The sequence below is a fragment of the Diadema antillarum genome, unplaced genomic scaffold, assembly GCF_040938485.1.
Source record: "Diadema antillarum isolate AM-2024a unplaced genomic scaffold, OU_Dant_1.0 seq00000112_RagTag, whole genome shotgun sequence".
Taxonomy (NCBI): Eukaryota; Metazoa; Echinodermata; class Echinoidea; order Diadematoida; family Diadematidae; genus Diadema; species Diadema antillarum.
This window is the reverse complement of record NW_027271196.1, coordinates 1,327,461-1,346,018: the sequence shown is the minus strand read 5'-3', so window position 1 is coordinate 1,346,018 and position 18,558 is coordinate 1,327,461. Positions and strand designations below refer to the sequence as shown.

The following is an 18,558-nucleotide window of genomic DNA, read 5'->3' as shown; positions in this document are numbered from 1 at the left end:
TATGATGTAAAGAGGAGACACTTTGTGCCTGGCGCGACGGGCCAGTTTCGGTTGTTGTTGATCAATAGCGACAACAGAGACATGCCTGTATCATGCGCGTGTATTAATGTTATTTCGATACCTCACTTCTGCGCATGCCCACTGTAGTGTTTTCAGTGTGTTCGCAATAATTCTATAAATCTAATGACGATAAAATGTTTCCTGCATAATTGACCCATCGCCACTTCGGAACGTGACGGAGGGGAACCGACAAATCCTTTCAAGTCCTCTGCAATTAGTTCTCGATTCGTATAGGCGGAGGTAGGTAGGTGAGTAGAAGGAACGTTTTTTATTCATCATGCTTCTTATATGCTACTTTCTGTGGTTGTCATAAAGAGATTGAAAGGACGACAAATATCTATCATGATTTGTATCATATCAGTAGATAACAAAGCATAGTCGACCAGCTTCTTGTATAATATACCAGCTTTATAATTGACATGATCGATGGAGGATAAAGTGGGGGGGGGGGGGGAGGGATAAAGTAGCTGTAAGCGGCTCTTGAATATAATAATAATACAAGCTATAACTGCATCATTCAAGAAAGCAATCTGCATTTCCTGCTGACCTGAAACAGACCATAGGACTATCAATTCAATTCAATTCAATTCAATTCAATTCAATGTTTTATTTCATTTTCGACAAGAGCATAGACATCAGGTAACAATCAAGGCTGGTGAGAGAAAATTCCACATTCTGTAAGTTCTTCGGAATGGGATGTAAGAAGAAAGACGGGGATATAGGTGTTCGACTTTGTAACATGGACAGTATTTTATAAGTACTCGGTCGTATATGGCTATTAATACTCGCAGAAGATCGTGTTACGCGTACGTTTGCTGTTCCATAGATAAAGGAACGTTAGGCAGGATTCGCCGAGCTATGAGGAAGCCAAACATGCAACAAGTGCATGGTAATAGTGCTGATTCCTAATGTCATCCTATCATGATATTTCGTGACTAAGGAGAATGGAAATGATAAAGAAGGGTATGATTAAAAAGAAATAGCCATTGTTTTCCCCATACTCCATTTCATGAGATGTTATAATGTAAAGTTGGCCAACAGATATACAAGATCAAGATGAGTGAAGTCTGGTTTCTATATCATTGTGCCTGGAGCTCATCTAATGCAGTGATAATACCATGATCACAGCTTTATAAAAGTAATTACTGTTGTCCTAGAGTCGCTTCGGTGAGTGATTACAGGAGAGATGATAGAATAATTTTTCAAACGTAAATTTCAAACGATTTTTAATGTTGCGGCTTTGGGGAAGTCCAGAAGTTTCCTTATAGATGAACATGTGGATTCAATGAATAAAAAAAGCTTAGAGACACGGTGAATGAAAGTTTTAGGAATATACATAATCAGATGATCCCTTGAGGAGTTGCACATTGTACGGTTTTGGTTGGTAAGGACAAGCTCACCTTCATAGACATGTGGATCGAGTGAATGCAGCAATATTACTAGAACACATCAGTGAGAGTTTGAGGAAAATCGGACAATCCGTTCAAAAGTTACGAATTTTTGAAGTTTTTACACACTCAAAGCTGGACGAGAAGACTGCTATAGCTTGTGTTGTCACATTGTATACAACAATATAAAGAAAGAATAAAGAAATTCAACATATTTTCACTTTTCTCGAATAACAAAAGAACACCTGACTTCTCCTTTTCAGAAGGCAAGGGGAATAATATTACCCGTAACATATGTGAGTAAAAAGTCGAAGAAATGTGCATTTTATTCAAAAAGCGAAGTTTTGTGAAAATCTCTTTTCATTTTCTTTATATCGTTGTACGCATATAACATCATACACTGTAATAGTCTCCTCATCCAGCAGTGACTGCGCAGATACCTTTAAAAATTTCATATCTTTTGAACAGATTGTTCGATTTTCCCCTAAACTTTCACTGATGTGTTCTACTAATATTGTTGCATTCACTCAATCCACATGTATAATAATTAAGGTGGTCTTGTCCTTTTAAATGAGCCTGCCGTCCAGAAGGACGCTTTTCACCTAACGGGCCACCGACGAGGCTGGTCTCGGACAGCGGCTTTTCAGCCTACGTAACCATGGTAACAAGACTAGAAGCACACGTCCCTGGTATCATCATGTTTTCCTCCTCTGTCTGAATTCCATGCAGCAAGACCCGATCGAGATGCACTTGATTGTCTTTCTGGTTGCGGCTGCTGTAGCGGTGGTCAACGCCCATAAACCGTGCTGTGCCCCCGACAAATTCATGTCCGGACTCAGTAAGTTTTTACAATCAGCGATTAAAAGAATGAGCATCAGAGAAGCATTCTTTATCAAAAGTTACGCCCTTATGAACGAAGACACACGCACACGGACACACATTAGGGTTAACATAAAACAGAAGTCAGATTTATTTTGTGTGTTTTTTCTCGCTCTCTCAAGAACCGAAGCATGAACAAAAGACTGCTAAATCTTACAGAAGAAAACTACTTCAACCATCATATTATGCCGAGTATTGGATGTTAAAATAGCTGCAGAGAAAGGGAGAAACAGGACAGTATGCAACTTGCTTTGTCTCATAGAGGGATTTATCTCTTGTCATTTTTATTAAACATAATATCCTTAAGATGCGTGATTATTAAGTCCATCCGTTTTTCGGTACGATGGCCCATCTAACCACCCCGGCTTTGCCATTTTGTCTATTCAAATCAATATACAAGCCGGATTTTGGAACGTCGCTGAAGACAAAAGCATACAAGATAATTTCATCATTGATTGCTTTGAAACAGTGTTTATATATTCTCTGTCTCACTTTTCTCGGTTTTTTTAACGAAATACCTCTTTTCTAGTTTTCTTTCAGACTTCAAAGATCTACATGTATTCCAATTACGAACCTCATTTTTTTAATGGGGGGGGGGGGCTATGCTCCTTATCGTATAATACATTTCAGTTCAATCCAGCCTATCTCTGCATTTGTGTTTGTCCTAGTATATTTGTGTTTTGTCGCTGTATATTGTTCATACGAAGGATATTAGTATGAATGTACTCGTTCCGTCTGGTTTGACCCATTCGAATAACTAGCATGATCCGTAGTAATACATACATTATTATGTACACATATACATAATAATGCAGGTATGGTATGGTCTGAGACGGATCCCAGACACGGTACAAGGAATGGGGAAATGTATCTGTATGGAGCTTACGATTTCGCTGCTCGCGAGTTCGGCTTCTACATGATGAGCACCATCGGATTCCGAACGTCGTACTCCCGGATTATCCAGAAGTTCGCTCAGGTATTTGCAGCTAATGATGTTCGTTGTTTGGAAGGTTCATTGATCCGAAAATAAAGTAGCCGGTTCGTTATTTCGAAACACACGAATTCTGAATGTAACTAGATGTTCATTAAAACTAGTCAGAAAATTAGATAGGATTCGTTAATCCTAACATTGTGACATTATTCTGAATTTTCGTTATTCGGATCCGAAGGCTCGTTAAATCTGAAAATGAGATAAGGTTCTTTATTCTGAAGGTTCGTCAATCCAGAAATGAAAAAGGACGTTTTATTTTCTCAGGTTCGTTAATCCGGAGTGAAAATATAAAGGTTCGATATGTGTAAGGTGCGTTAATCCGAAACTGAAAGGCGAAAAGGAGAACGTTTTTGAACTCACTTTCGGCTAAATAGAGCTCATTTTCAAGTTGACGAAAACACTTAGAATAACGAGCCTTTTCGATATTTCACTTTTTGAGGTTGACGACCCTACGGAATGACCATCAGCAGTTGAAATACTCATTCACTTATAAAATATAAAAGAGCTTACGATCCTGAGAGGAATTCAAAGTTAATTGGAAATCGGTTTTTAAATGGCTGTATGAGATATCCAAACTGAAAGTGGTCTTAAAAAGTTGGGACCAAGCATTCGTTTAGAATTGTTTGCTTTATTTTGTATTCATATTCTTACCTTCTCATAATTTTAGACCCCCTGATATAAACTAAAAAGTAAAAAAAACCTTGAGCCCCCATCTCAACTGAAAACGATACCATCCCTTTATAGTAGACGGCGAGTTGTAATGTTCTTAAAATTTTATGTAGGATTTTTTTGGTGCTATTTCCCCTATTTTGGGGGTGCTGAACACGAATCAACTTGTCATTTTTCTAACCGACGTCTTCACCCGTTGCCATGGCAACGCATTATTTTTTCCTTAAAAGAACATGTATTCTTCATCAAACATCATGAAAACATGATGTAAACACCGAAATATGTCATTATAAATCCTTTTAAATCAGATTGAGAAGGAATACAATTTTCATAATGTCATGGTTACCTTAAAGCAATGACCGTTACCATGGCAACACCTATTTATCAAGAAAAACAATCATATTTTTCCTGAAAAAGCAAGAAAACATGACAAGATTGAGTGGAATGTTAATCATAAATTACTTTCTTGATTATCAGCTTATTTTTCCACTCTGTTAATTTCACATCAGTTTCGTTGCTATAGCAACAACATGACAAAAGCTGCCTTTTAAAGAAAAATAAACACTGCGATTGGAAGAAAAGCAAGAATAAGATACGTCCATAGAAAATAAATTTCTGTATAGTGATATTTTTTTGTGCTTTTCCCTTTATTTTGTCAGTGCCAAACACGAATCGACCTGTTGCCATATTTCTAAATGACATCTTTAGCCGTTGCCATGGCAACAAATTATTTTCTTTGAAATAACATGTATTCTTCATTAAACATTACAAAAGCACGCTAAAAACACCAAAATAGGTCAACATAAACGTATCGTTTCAATCAAATTAAAAAATCACAATTTCTGACTGTCAAAGCAACCTCATAGCAATGACGGTTGCCATGGTAACAACTATTTTTTTAAAAGAAAATTATTTTCTTCATAAAAAAGCATGAAAAAATGAAAAGTTTGAGTAGCATACTCATTACAAATTACCATGATAATTATCAGCTTTTTTCACAACGTTCATGCCACATTATTATCGTTGCTATGGCAACAACATTTTTTCCCTAGAAAGGAGAAGTATCCCATTAAAAGATAAAATAGATAAATGAATTATTAATTTTGGAGAGTTTAATTTTTCGGCTTTTTTTCTATTTCTGGAATGCTGAAAAGGATTCCACCTACGACCATTTTTCTAAATTATGTCTTCAGCCGTTGCCATGGCAACATATTATTTTCTTTAAAAGAACATGTGTTTTTAATTTAACATCATAAAAACATGTTGTTAGGGCCAAAATATGTCAATATATACATTTTCCTCAATTAATTATAACATTCCTTTTATTTTTCAATTACATTGTTACCTCATAACAATGACAGTTGCCATAGTAACAATTCTTAAAAAGAAAATACTCATATTTTAATGAAAAAAATTGAAAAAATGACGAGATTGAGTAGCATATTCATTTACAAATTACTATCAGCTTTTGTTTTCACAACGTTCATTCCATATCATTTTTGTTTGCCATAGCAATAACATGAGAAAAATGTTTTTTTAAGGATTAAAGTTCTATAGCAATCTGTTGGAAATCACTATAGAGGAAGTATCAAAGTCATTTAAGGTTATCAAATGTCTTGGAGACATTACTGCTAAAACAGAGTACTGCTAGTACATCATGACGAGAAAAATTGAACTTTTGGGGAGGTTTTTACACATATGTATTGCTTGTTATTTGTATTTTATATTCCCTAGGTATATCTATGGTTTGAAAAACAAAATCTATTCCTCAACATGTTGTTGCGATAGGAACAGAAATGATGTTCCATGAACAGAATGATATATGGCTAATAGTCTTGCTCATTTGTTAAACTTCAAAATTTAGGCATGATTTACTTTTTTTCTTGTAGATTTTTTCCTTAAAAAAATCGATGCATTTCCATGGCAACCATTTTAAATATTAACCATTATTACGGATATTTAAGGTTTTAAAATGTGCAATGTGATCAGAAATTTAGGAAGCTGACTAAACTTTGTGTTTTCACTTTTTTTTTTAGTGTACCATGGCAATTGTCATTGCTATGACGTAACCATGAAATTTTAAAAATTGTGATGTTATACTAAATCAAAGAGGCATGTTTGTCTTGACACATTTTGGTGTTAACAGCATGTTTTCATAATGTTTAAAGAAGAACACATGTTCTTTTAAAGAAAATAATTTGTTGCCATGACAACGGCTGAAGACGTCATTTAAAAAAATGACCACAGGTCCATTCCTGTTCAGCATCCCCAAAAGAGATGAAAAAGCACAAAAGATTTAAACTTAACTGAAATTGACCATTTGTTTATTTTTTCTTTCCTTTTTTAATGAAACAGTTCTTCTTTCTATGAAAGAAAGTTTTCCTCATGTTGTTCCCATAGCAACGATAATAATGTGGAATGAGCATAGTAAAAAAAAAGCTGATAATCATAGTTAGACTCTAAGTGGTAATGAAATAAAATTTTCAATCAATCTTTACATGTTTTGATGCTTTTAGATGAAGTCATTATTTCTTTTAAAAATAGCTGTTACCATGGCAACCGTGATCACCATGAGGAAGCTGTGATATTCGGAAATTGTGATTTTTGATTTAATCAAAGAAATATGTTTATATTGACATCTGTTGGAAATTACATTATGTTTTTAAAATGTTTAATGAGGAATACATGTTCTTTAAAAGAAAATAATTTGTCGCCATGGCAACGGCTAAAGATGTCAATTAGAAATATGGCAGCAGGTGGATCGTGTACGGCACTCCCAAAATAAGGGAGAGAACACAAAAAATCTAACTCTTACAGAAATGTATTATATACCGATTTATTTCATTCTTACTTTCCTTTTAACTGAAATACCTATTTTTTTCTTTAAAGGGCAGCTTCTGTCATGTTGTTACTGTAGTAACGAAAAGGAAGTGAAATGAACGTAGTGGGGAAAAGCTGATAGTTATGATAGTCAAGATAGTAGTTAGTAATCAATATTCCATTCGATCTTGTCACATTTTCTTGCTTTTTCATGAAAGTATTACTACTTTCTTTAAAAATAGTTGTTACCATGTCAACCATCTTTGCTATTAGGTAACCATGGCGTCATAAGAATTGTGATTTTTAATTTGATGAAAGAAATGTTATATTGACTTATTTCGGTGTTTACTGCATGTTTTTATGATGTTTAATAAAGAATACACATTCCTTTAAAGAAAATAACTCGTTGCCATGGCAACGGGTGAAGACGTCAGTTAGAAAAATGGCAACAAGTGGATTCGTGTTCAGCACCCCCAAAAAGGGAAAACAGCACAAAAAATCAAAATCTACAGAAAATTTTAAGAACACCCCAATATTGTGACACCTCGCCGTCTACGATTAAACCCAGACTTGTAAATGACTACCAACAGTTCATCGACAGCAACAGTAACTTGTCCCCACTTGAATATTATAGTAGAGAAATGTTGAAAAAGTTAAGGAAAAGTTGATTTGACCAGAACGTTTCAGGATGTACAAGAGAATGAACTGAGGAAGTGATATTAGTTATTTTCTCCCTCTCTCTCTCTCTCTCTCTTTCTCATAACCTTTGACCTGTCAGAAATCCACGTGGATCATCTTGGATGATTTACAGTACTGCGAGAAGCGCACGATGTCCTCAGTGAGGGAGCCCTCCAACTGTCTGCGAGGTGAGTGATATCATTATAGTGGAGGTCATATTTCTTATTCAACTTTTTAACATCATAAATGTGTTTTTGATGATATTTGCCCCTACATCATATGAGAAATTACACATTCAAGGGTTATGAAGCTTCTCAAAGGGACACATTTAAAAATCATGCCCTTTGAGTTTTTTTTTTTTTCAAAAATAGATCTTGCACTGTTGATCAGTTCTTCATAAGATGAATACATAGATGCAGGCAGTTATCCTTGATTATGGGGATGTCATCCTCACCTTATTGCCTACAAAGTACTTGAAAAGACTTTCTTTTGTCAAACAGACTAACTTTATGTATTTTGACCTGTTTCATAGTGGTAGCCAAAACAAAGAAATACATTAAAATAACACAGTCATTCAAAGTTGTGTGATACTGCTGACTGCTATGTACAAAGATCTAGTACATGTACCACAACAACATAATAAGAAAACAAATTGTAGCAAAGCAGAGTTGGGGGGGGGGGGATAGAGGAGAGGGGTGGGGGTGGGGGTAGGAAAGAGAAGGAGGGAGGAAGAGATCTGACACAATAGATCAACATAAACCAGCAGAGCTTGTATGGGAGGAATACTTCCCATAGACTTGTGTGCATTGCGTGCATTCTCTATACACACGGGTAAATAATTCCCCATAGAGACTTGTGTTAAAAATCAAATTTCAAAATATTCTGTAAAATAGCTGGGAGAAATGAGGTGTTTCAGTTTCACTAACCTGGATAAGTGAGATATACCCTTTAATCCATCAAATTAACAGGGTAGGTTCTTCTGCTCAAATTCTGTCCAAGGGTCCGCAAAACCAGACTGCATGTTTTTGTCACCCCCCAAATCACACATTTTCAGTACACGTATATACCCTATGAAATATAGCCCCCTCAAATTCCATCAGAAAAGCTTTCATCTTCCAACCTAAATGCAGTTTGTAGAGGTATTCATACTTAATATCTGCAGCTATTCAGTTTTTTGCCAAACTACATCATTGATTTTTAATTAATTGTTTTTCGTCATTTATTTTGGTATCTTTGGTGAAGGGGTGTGGGACAGTCCATTTTATTTACAGGTATGAGTCCTAATACATGTACCTTTCGTATACTGTATCAATATCAGAAGGTGGAAAGATAATTCCACCTCCCTGGTAATAAACTTGCAGGACAGTTCTAATGTGACTATGTTGGCTTGCAGGTACTCTCCCCTCCGAAACTTGTTTTTGTTGTTATTCAATAAGAAGCACGGTTGAGTGGGGAGGGGTATCTATTATTGTCGTTGTTGTAATTATTGTCATTATTATTATTACTACTACTATTATTATTAATGTTATCATTGTTAGTATTATTGTTATTATTGTTATTATTATTATCATTATTATTATTATTTTTATCATCATTTTGCAGAGAACGGAACGTACACCGGAAGTGCCGTTATCGGCGGTCCGAACGGAGTGCCAGTGGATAACTGGAAGTACGGTTGGAACTCCCATCACTCCGGGCGCGGCTGCAGGGGGACGCTTCATCTCAGTGTTGTCCAAGAAACCTGCTTTCCTCTGGGCAAGATATTCACAGGCAAATTCAGCATGGGTCCGGGGCCAGAAAGTAAGTCCTTAATATTTCTTCAATCTCGATTTCAGTACCGATTCAAACAGAGCAAATATCTATCTGCAGAGCAATATTGAGCCCACATTATTTTAGACATACTCTGAAGGGAATACGTAACCCTTGTTAATATTGAGAAGAAAGACAAACGTGCACTTACACACAAAACAACCTTAATAAAAAGAAAGTAATTGGTCATGAAAGAAACACATTTTAAAATATTTTTCTTCTGCTTTTTTTTTTCGCCGAAATGACCTTTGGCACATAGTTTTCGTGATGAACTCTGGTGGAATGATGAACATGACCCTTGGGATACCAGATCCAGAGAGATGGTTTACTGTTCCATCGTATTGCAGCGACGAGGTGAAACAATATTCAATATATTGGGGAAAAAATATTCTTATATTTTACAATATGTTATAATATTGTATACACCCCTTACAACAGTTTCAAATCGGTGGTGTGAGTGAACAGTCTGCATGGTATTATCTGCAGACATGGAGAATTTAACCTCCTCCTCCTCCTCCTCACACTTGGTAAAAATAGATAAATAATACTGAAAAAAAATTATACTGTAGCGTAAAATTCTTCAACCAGACGATATTACTTTTCTTCTGGCCCACCACTCCCATCCCAGTCTTAACCCTTATTGTCCTTATTCACTTATGTGTTGTACACACACACACACACACACACACAGTCATTATGATAAGGCAAAAAAATAAAATGGTTTGTTTGCCCTTCGCAAAATCAAATTTCGGGTCGGGTTTTTTTTTTTCTCTCTCTCTTTCAAGTTTATTTTTTCCTTAAATTTCATCTTCTGCAAATTTGTGAACGGTTTTAAACCCCAAATTATCCATTGTAAGCTAAAGAAAGAATTTAAGAAAAAAATCTAAAAATGTTTTTTCATCTCATCGACCCGTCGTAATCGTGTTCGGGCCGCGCGGGGCCGCAGGCTACGTTTCATGGCATGCATTGCATGCTAGCTACCTTTTTGGCTCACGAGCATAGGTAGTGCGCTAGCTAGCTAGCTACCATACCGGCCGCGGCGCAGCGCAGCGCGACTGCCAAGATGGTTATTTTTGCAGCATCCGTTACCAGCTGTCATGGCACCAAAACTGTTTGGAGTTCAGTTGCCAGCATCTCACTGGAAGGTACTTTTTTGGAGCTGTTTGCAAATGAACGTTATAGGTGTTTGTCAGTGAGTATTTCTGCCTCGCCTATACCGGGCCCTGGCAAGACGTAGATTTGAATGAATCCCTTGGAGTTTTGAGTGCATTAAACTTGCGCCACATCCTTTACAAAGTTGAACTAGAACTCGAAGTATTGCCAGAAGGATGAGTGTATTACGAGATGCCCTGCCAAAGTTGCAAAATTACATGGGTAAAAAGGGTATTAAAAAAACCCCGACCTACCGACCCTCTTGGGTTTTGACAATTACGGGCAAACAAACATTTTTGTTGGCCTTATAATGTATGCATGCATGTATGTATGTATGTATGTATACATACGTAAGTTTATATTTATTCATTTATTCATATAGATATTCATACATCTACTTATTGACTGATTGATTAATTGATTGATAGATTGATTGATTAATTGATTGATTGATTTTCTGACTGTCTACACAGAGCATCGATATGCCTTCTCGCCGCCCGGTTGAGATGCCATCGCTGGACTTGCTTGGTCCTCTCTTTTACTAAGGAAGAATTTGGCTGTTACATCACACAGATGACAGCGATGCCATCTTTGCAGTAGACGAGCACGTTCAAAGGGTTCAGTGACATTTGCTCTTGTTACAATGCATTGCTCCCATGAAATATCTGCACGCTTTTACAGCCAAACCCAAATTATACCCCCAAAAATGTAACCCTAAACCTAACTATAATCCTCACATCAAACTAGACATAAAACTCTATCACAACGCTAATCTAATGTCCATCGAGGAAATAAGACCGGAGCAATTTTGTCGCACGAGCAAATGTTGTATCACCCACTCAAAGGTACACCAGAGAAACCATGTAATATAGTTCCTAAGAGATCTAAAGTCTGAGAAACAACTCTGGCAATAACAGATGACAAATTCATGTATGAGGAAGAGAAAGGAAAAACATGCTACATGTAAATTTTTATAATCTTCATCGAGCAAGAGTCGAAAGTTACTATAACCCAGTGTTATGGGATAAAAATGTCCCTGTTTGAAGTAGTTTATTTTGGAATTAAAAAAAAGAATTCTGATAAACAAAGGTGATCTCCTGCTGAGAGAAGATATCCATTTTCGTTTGTAAACAGAGATAAAGCTGTAATTCAGTACATCTCTCAATAATGCTGATAAATCAACATTTCAAAAACATACAATGAAAACTATAATTGCTTCGTTAACGAAGTACTTGACAAGTACGTCGTTAACGAAGCACTTCTAGTTTTGTTGTAGAAATATTCACTTGGTTTTTGAGCGAATACATAAAAAAGTGGTGACACGTTAATTACGATTCCGCCTTTTCTCTTAGAAGTTTGTATTTTTTCACATATTATACTTCAAGATTAACGACGGATAAAATTGGCGTCTTTAGCTTTTTTTTTCTTTTTTTTTGGGGGGGGGGGTCGGCAAGAATGTCCGGTGTATTACAAGTATATACTTAAAGATACAAAATATTACGAATTCATCAATTATTATTTGTATGCTGTGATTTTGTAACATAACCATCAAGGAGTATTTAAAACGACTGTGTACAAGCGACCAGGAACTATCGCTTTCAGAACGGATATTCCTGATCGTCATTTTGGAGGCAGTGTGATATCAATTTCGTATATTCTTTCATGTGTAACGGAAATACATCTCTGTTTTTCAAGTTAGGCTATATCCTGCTGAAAGCAGACGATATTTCCTCGGCAATTTTAATGGGAAGGTGAGAAGGTGTGTCCAATCTATATCGGCCTTTACTGAATACAGCGACATGAATTGTCAAAAATTGCGTGGAAATAAACGAAGAGGTATAGCACAGGTTGTTTCAACGGTGGTTTTGTGTGTGTGTGGAGGTTTTAAGTCTGAGTGAGTGTCCACGTGTTATAAATGGGGGAGGGGGTATTACTGTGACCCCGCCCCATCAACTTTTGGTTACCACTAATCTGAAAAAAAAAATGCTGTGTGCTTTTAAAGGGCCACTGAAATCCAAATGCATATTGATTTGTGTTGATTTATGACACCCTCATCATCACTTTTGCGGTGATGCGAATATCTAGAAACATTCCATACATTTTTAAACAAAATATTCTTCTATTTTTCTTCAGATTACTTGGGAACATCCACAAAAAATCCTTCCAAACCAATTCAAACCAAAGTAATGCATCTTATAGCTCCTTAGAATGACCAGTCTAATACAGGTAGGGCGCAACCTTTCTCTGCTAAAGGTACAATCGATGCCAACAAGTTGTAATCGATAGCGAAAACTGAATCGGATTCTCCGAATCTCGTTACAACATAATCAATATATATATATATATATATATATATATATATATATATATATATATAATATATATACTATTATTATTATTATATAGACACACACACACACAGACGGACGCATCACAACTCCAGAAATCGGCATAATATCATGTGATCATGGTATCAATACCAGCAGTTTACAGTATTTGGAGAACAATTAAACCAATTTCTTGTGTTCTGCTCTGTTTCTGTTATTGATAATATCAATTTGAGCAAAACGTGGATTATGAATTACTTAACATATATGTTAAAATGTATGTGAATATAACGTCACGGATAAAGAATATACTCGATCAAAGAAAATAACTGTCAAGTATCAGTCATTATACTCAATAGGCCTACATGGTATCATGGCAGGATGTAGCTGGAAATCAGAGTAATGTTTGTGTAAATATGAGGGAGTTCATTTCTCCCGAAGCGGTCGGCGCTCTTCCTGCAAACATAAACCACAAACGACAGACTAAGAAAAACAAACCGACTGATGATCAAAACAGACATATAGGTTCCAGGATCAGCAGACATTACACCATGTATCTGTAAGGCTTAAATCACCTGCGCTCACTTTATTAAGATCCAGCGTTGGACTTGTCGTAGTCAGTGTGGATTGGTGATTGCTTTGACGACAATATCGCATACGACGAACTCAACAGCATGTTTTCTGTATTCGTGAGGCTCTACCCCGTGCTTTTCCTCGGCTTTGCACTGGCAGCGCTGCCAAGTACCCAGGCCGGTGGTTGTGGCTGCCCACCGTTGTGGACCGCATTCCAGGGGCATTGCTACAGGTGAATGGTGATCAGATAGATGTTGACTTGATTTGATTTGATTTTTATTTTCTGTATGGCACTCCTTTTTACTATAAACATTAATTTTCCTCAATTTCATCATATATTGTATACACAGATATGACATTACTCAGCATGCACAGTTAATTGGGTAATTTCAACAAGTTTTGTTACATAAATAATCAGTGTATAGACCTATATATACCTGTTGTCTGTAATATTTAAAACACATTCATGAAACATCGATTTTCATACAGAACGGTTCCCAAGAGTAAGCACAAAGCACAAATCAAAGTAAAGGTATTAAATCTTTAAGCTTCTTCTTAACTGGTATTGAGAGAGTTCCAAAATATTGGACAAAATGAAAGCAAAAAAAAAAAAAAAAAGTGTGTCGAATAGAGACTGCGAAGATAGTCCTAGTCCGTGGCAAGTGGAATTCATTGGATTGTACAGGGTTGGATATTTTGTTTTCAAGGAACATGGAATCTAACATGAGGGTCCGGAGAGAATTGGTTTCGTGCTGTATCTTTTCTGACATCGATTAATCCCTGTCAGTGTTCTACAATGGAGACATTACAGTACAAACTCTGATTTTAGGTAAATCCTGCATTTTGGTTATTAAACCATTCTTCGTTTTGGCTGCATAATTTTGGAAACTTTATGTTCCCCTTTTAAGTACTGATTGTAATGATTATCAAGTTGGGCACACTCATTAAACGACTAAAGTTAGCAGGTAACTCTGTCAGAATAGGACAAATCTGTGTTTATTTTTCAAGGGTTTTGTACAGCTTTAATGAATTCAAGCAGTTAATCCTAGTCTTTTTCAATATATACGAAACGCAATGAAATTGATATTCTAAAATTTGATGAGTGTATACTTTTTTTTTGCAACAAATCAATGGCAAAAGTATGAATAAGAATGGCATTTTTTTGTATGGAAAGATTGTTTTTATGACATATGATAAATCAAAAAATTTCAGAGAAAAGTTATTTTTGGCATTTTCTAAGACACAAAAGAAAAATGAATAACTAATTACCAGAACATTCTATTTAGTCGTATGAAAGATATGTTTAGAAAAGTCACATTCATATAATGGTCATGGAAGTTATATATATATATATATATATATATATATGTAATATTAATGTGCATTTACGGCTGAATTGAAACAGAGTTTCTTGACATCGTGTAGTCTGGTGTTTGATGTATCTATGATATGTATAATTTATATCAATTTCACACAATACAAATAATGTATATAAGATTTTCAAATAAGGGCTTTATGCTTTTCATGTTAGCTCTACTTAAAGGGACATTCCAAACGATTTTCATAATTTGACATCATGTAGTACATAAATCGACAACTCCATGTATAGATTTGTGGAATTTACTCTGATTCTTGAGCATAGAAACAATACTCTGAAAAACCTGAAACAAATTACACTGAACAAGGATGATGACATAGGAGGTTCACATATTTAAGAAATGTAGCAGTGTAATTCCATTACAATACCGCTTGCTTGCGAGTTCCCCTGCGTAGAATCTATGCATGCCTTCTTCTTTTGTTCTGCTTCCTTGAGCCCCAACTCATGCATTCTTATGGTGACTCTGCCATGTCATCATTTTTGTTCATTGCAATTTGTTCTAAATTTTCAACCATTCTTATTCTTCATCCAAATTATCACAAATTCTGAAACTCTGTCTTCAGCATGTTCAGTATAACTAATTTATACATGTAGTTGTTTAAATGCAAAAATATGAAAATCATTCGGAGGTCTCCTTTAAGATTGTGAACATTTGAGATCAATATTCGAAATGTGATTTTCCTACTGGATCTCTTATCTAGCAACTTGGATATAATTTGGCTATGCGGCATTCGGTCTGCCTATACATAGTCTGATGTTTTATATGACTGTTTGCTTTGAACAGTTCATGCCCGTACATTGATATTGAACTGCCAAATCTGGTACAATTATTCTATTGTGGGCACTCATTCACCTTTATGTAGCCGATATTGACAAATAACTGGCTTCAACCTGGGAGGTGGGGAAAGTTCCACTTCAATGGTTTCATCCAGTGGACATTTAACATAGTGGACAAAACATATTAGAGTATATACGAAAGATTCCCATGAATTCCCATCTAATCCTACACGCATTATGAAAAGGCGCTATAGCTGTTGTCATTCTTTAACTGCTCTCCTAACAAGTTGAAGAAGAAAAAAAATGCTGTCACCCACACATCACGAAATTCGCCAATGATCAAGCAATAGTTAATCCATGATACTTCTTTCTTTACAATACACTGTTATCTGATTATTCTAAGACTCCAAAGTACAATAGTTTGATGTGAAGGACGATTATTAAGCTTTCTTGATTCCAAGTCGAAATACAAATTTTGGAAAGATGCAGTGTGTTCAGTTCAGTTGGATTTCAATGAAGTTAAGACAGTGTTAACACTGCCAATTTAATCACATTTTGTGAGCAGTGGTGTTGAAACCAATTTCCGAAAGCATGAAAATTCGAAGATTCCAAACCTCTCTCGAGTCTGACTGTGATGAAACATCTTTCATTCATTCCTATTCATGTTTTTGCTCTTTTCCTCAACGCCAAGCTGAGCGTGGTGTGCAACTTTACAAAATTATACTTCGATTTGATTCGCCTTATTTTCGTCTCAGATACTTCTCGGTGGAGAACACAACGTGGTACGAAGCGGAGCTGCACTGCCGCTCTTTCGCTGTTCCATGTAACGAAAGAGACGGTGCACCTCAACTGGGCCATCTCGTCTCTATTCACTCACAGGAGGAAACGGACTTCATCGTGTCTCTCTACGAAACGGTCCGGAACAAGCGGGTGAGCTCGACTTACAATGTAGAGTAGTTGTGCTCTCAAATGAAGCAAGTCATAACAAATAACAAATAAACGAAGAATTTATATAAACGAGCGATTAAAAACAACAATTTTGAGAGAGAGAGAGAGAGAGAGAGAGAGAGAGAGAGAATCTCTAGAGAGTGAAACACACCTTGACCCCATTTACTGTTTACATGAAACCTTGATCAGCATATTTGTTATTATAGGTTTCAGATCCTATACAGTACTCTCGTCAAACGACACCTTTAAGCGAAACCTTCAGTGCTTGCTTCTGTGCAATGTAAACTATACTCTGATAGTAAGCACAATATTGTTGTTGGGCAAACGGTTTTCCGACATTTCCGTGGAGGCCTACTTTTTTGTCATGTATCCGTTCTTCAGTGATTGCATCAGAGGAGAGTAACTCTATGTATTGGTATAAACACATTTGGTGTTCATTTAATTGCAGTTTCAATAAAGATATACATACATTGCACGTGTTATGCATTCGTAATGAAATGTTGTATTAGTATAATATGAATGTAGCCCTGCGAATTTCGTTCAAAAATTTGAAGTCGTTCAGTTACACCTAATGGTGAACGCACCAATGGCTTTAACTTTTTATGTGCCATGGTGGAAACCCCCTGTGTGCCACATTATTCTGAGGTACCATTGTAGTCATGCTCTGAGAAAAAGAATTCTGTTTTTCAAATCTATATAATTCATATATTTCTGTTACTCTGGACATGGTGGTGAGCAAAGTTGCAAAGGAAATGCCAAGCTTTGCTTTTACAGAGATTGAATGACAAATCTATGATTTTTGTTTTCTTTAATTAGTAAATGCGTTATTATAAAGGCATGACTTTTACACATGACACAGTGACAGAAACTTAAGAGTTACTCGCAAATCGAGTAGGGAACACCATTTAATAGTCAATCACTACATAAAATGCGAGCTGATTGTGAGAGAAACGGAATCGTGTGAAACCTTTTCATTGTACAGTGTACTGTGGCATTTGACGATTTATCGATGGGCTTGGGCGGGTTTGTGCGTTTGAGCAGAATATGCGAACTTGGCACAAGGTTGACTGAGTCAGGCGTGCGAACGTGGCACATAATGGCCCGAATTCACGAAGGTGGTACAAATGAAACCATGGTTTAAACCATGGACAAAAACCATGGAGAGCCAAGTGTCGCATGGAATATTTCGTTACGAAATCAGTCATTTCGTCGATGAAATGATTATTTTGTAACAAAATGACAACATTTTGTAACTAAATGAACATTTCGTCCACAAAATGATAATTTCGTTAACGAAACGGTCATTTTGTCGACGAAATGACCAATTTTGTAACGAAATATTCCGTGCGACACTTGGCGCTCCATGGTTTTTGTCCATGGTTTAAACCATGGTTTCATTTGTACCACCTTCGTGAATTCGGGCCAAAGAGTTAAAGAAAATAATCATAATAGGGAGCTCTACACATTTAGTTTTCCTTGTTCCGCAGCTGCACTGAGCCTGCATTGATGCTGTTTGCTCGTGGTCTCTCTCACAGGTGTCCACTAAGACCAGGGTCTGGATCGGATTGCACGACAAGGTCACGGAAGACACATTCACCTGGAGCGACGGCTCACCCCTTGACTACCGTAACTTTGCTCCCGGACAGCCGAACAGCTACCAGGGCGAGCAAGACTGTATCTCCTTCTGCGTGGACTGGGAGCACACCTGGAACGATCTGGCCTGTGAACCCAATTTGGAGTTCACTGTCGAAGCGTTCATTTGCAAACTACCCGTTTGGTAACGTGGGTCTACGATGTACTCGTTGCCGCATACAGCCACAAATTGCTGTTGTTTTCACAGTACTTTGACTTGAGTGGGTGGTAGATAAAGAGTACCTGTTTCATCCATCATGCATCCGCAACAAAAGTTTGAGCTTCCATGTTGAAGATAATTTCCTCTCTTTTATTACGCTCTTATTATATCTGTGATGGCAAACCGTATAATTATGACTGGCCGCCACGGTCGAGGTCAAACTTGAATACATGGGCAGGTATATAGAAAATTCTTATCAGAAAATGGAGGCAGAGTTCGAAAACAACCACATCAAAAAGGCGTGTTGGAAACAGCTG

General features: G+C 36.6%; 2 protein-coding genes across 3 annotated transcripts; both read left to right on the top strand.

The window, feature by feature from the left end:
- The first annotated feature begins 171 nt into the window (after positions 1 to 171).
- On the top strand, positions 172 to 12,281 carry LOC139727039 (development-specific protein LVN1.2-like). 2 transcript variants are annotated; one of them, XM_071638021.1, is made up of 7 exons: positions 172 to 304; positions 2,178 to 2,286; positions 3,143 to 3,303; positions 7,586 to 7,673; positions 9,088 to 9,285; positions 9,554 to 9,648; positions 10,920 to 12,281. In XM_071638021.1, the coding sequence occupies exons 2-7, from the start codon at positions 2,193 to 2,195 to the stop codon at positions 10,989 to 10,991; spliced, it is 708 nt and encodes a 235-aa protein (XP_071494122.1). In that variant the 5' UTR covers positions 172 to 304; positions 2,178 to 2,192; the 3' UTR covers positions 10,992 to 12,281. The 2 variants fall into 2 exon arrangements, with proteins under 2 accessions (XP_071494122.1, XP_071494121.1); XM_071638020.1 differs by having other exon boundaries at positions 194 to 308.
- Positions 12,282 to 13,355: 1,074 nt separating this feature from the next.
- On the top strand, positions 13,356 to 18,236 carry LOC139727026 (echinoidin-like). The gene is made up of 3 exons (XM_071638006.1): positions 13,356 to 13,578; positions 16,257 to 16,431; positions 17,985 to 18,236. Exons 1-3 carry the CDS (start codon positions 13,448 to 13,450, stop codon positions 18,228 to 18,230), a joined length of 552 nt encoding a protein of 183 aa, XP_071494107.1. The 5' UTR covers positions 13,356 to 13,447; the 3' UTR covers positions 18,231 to 18,236.
- The last annotated feature ends 322 nt before the right edge of the window (positions 18,237 to 18,558 follow it).

Coding starts and splice junctions, on each gene's coding strand:
- LOC139727039 (XM_071638021.1), top strand. CDS start 2,193: ATGCACTTGATTGTCTTTCTGGTTGCGGCTGCTGTAGCGGTGGTCAAC. Junction 3,304..7,585: donor TTATCCAGAAGTTCGCTCAG/GTATTTGCAGCT, acceptor TTGACCTGTCAG/AAATCCACGTGGATCATCTT. Junction 9,286..9,553: donor CATGGGTCCGGGGCCAGAAA/GTAAGTCCTTAA, acceptor TTTGGCACATAG/TTTTCGTGATGAACTCTGGT.
- LOC139727026 (XM_071638006.1), top strand. CDS start 13,448: ATGTTTTCTGTATTCGTGAGGCTCTACCCCGTGCTTTTCCTCGGCTTT. Junction 13,579..16,256: donor TTCCAGGGGCATTGCTACAG/GTGAATGGTGAT, acceptor TTTTCGTCTCAG/ATACTTCTCGGTGGAGAACA. Junction 16,432..17,984: donor AAACGGTCCGGAACAAGCGG/GTGAGCTCGACT, acceptor TCTCTCTCACAG/GTGTCCACTAAGACCAGGGT.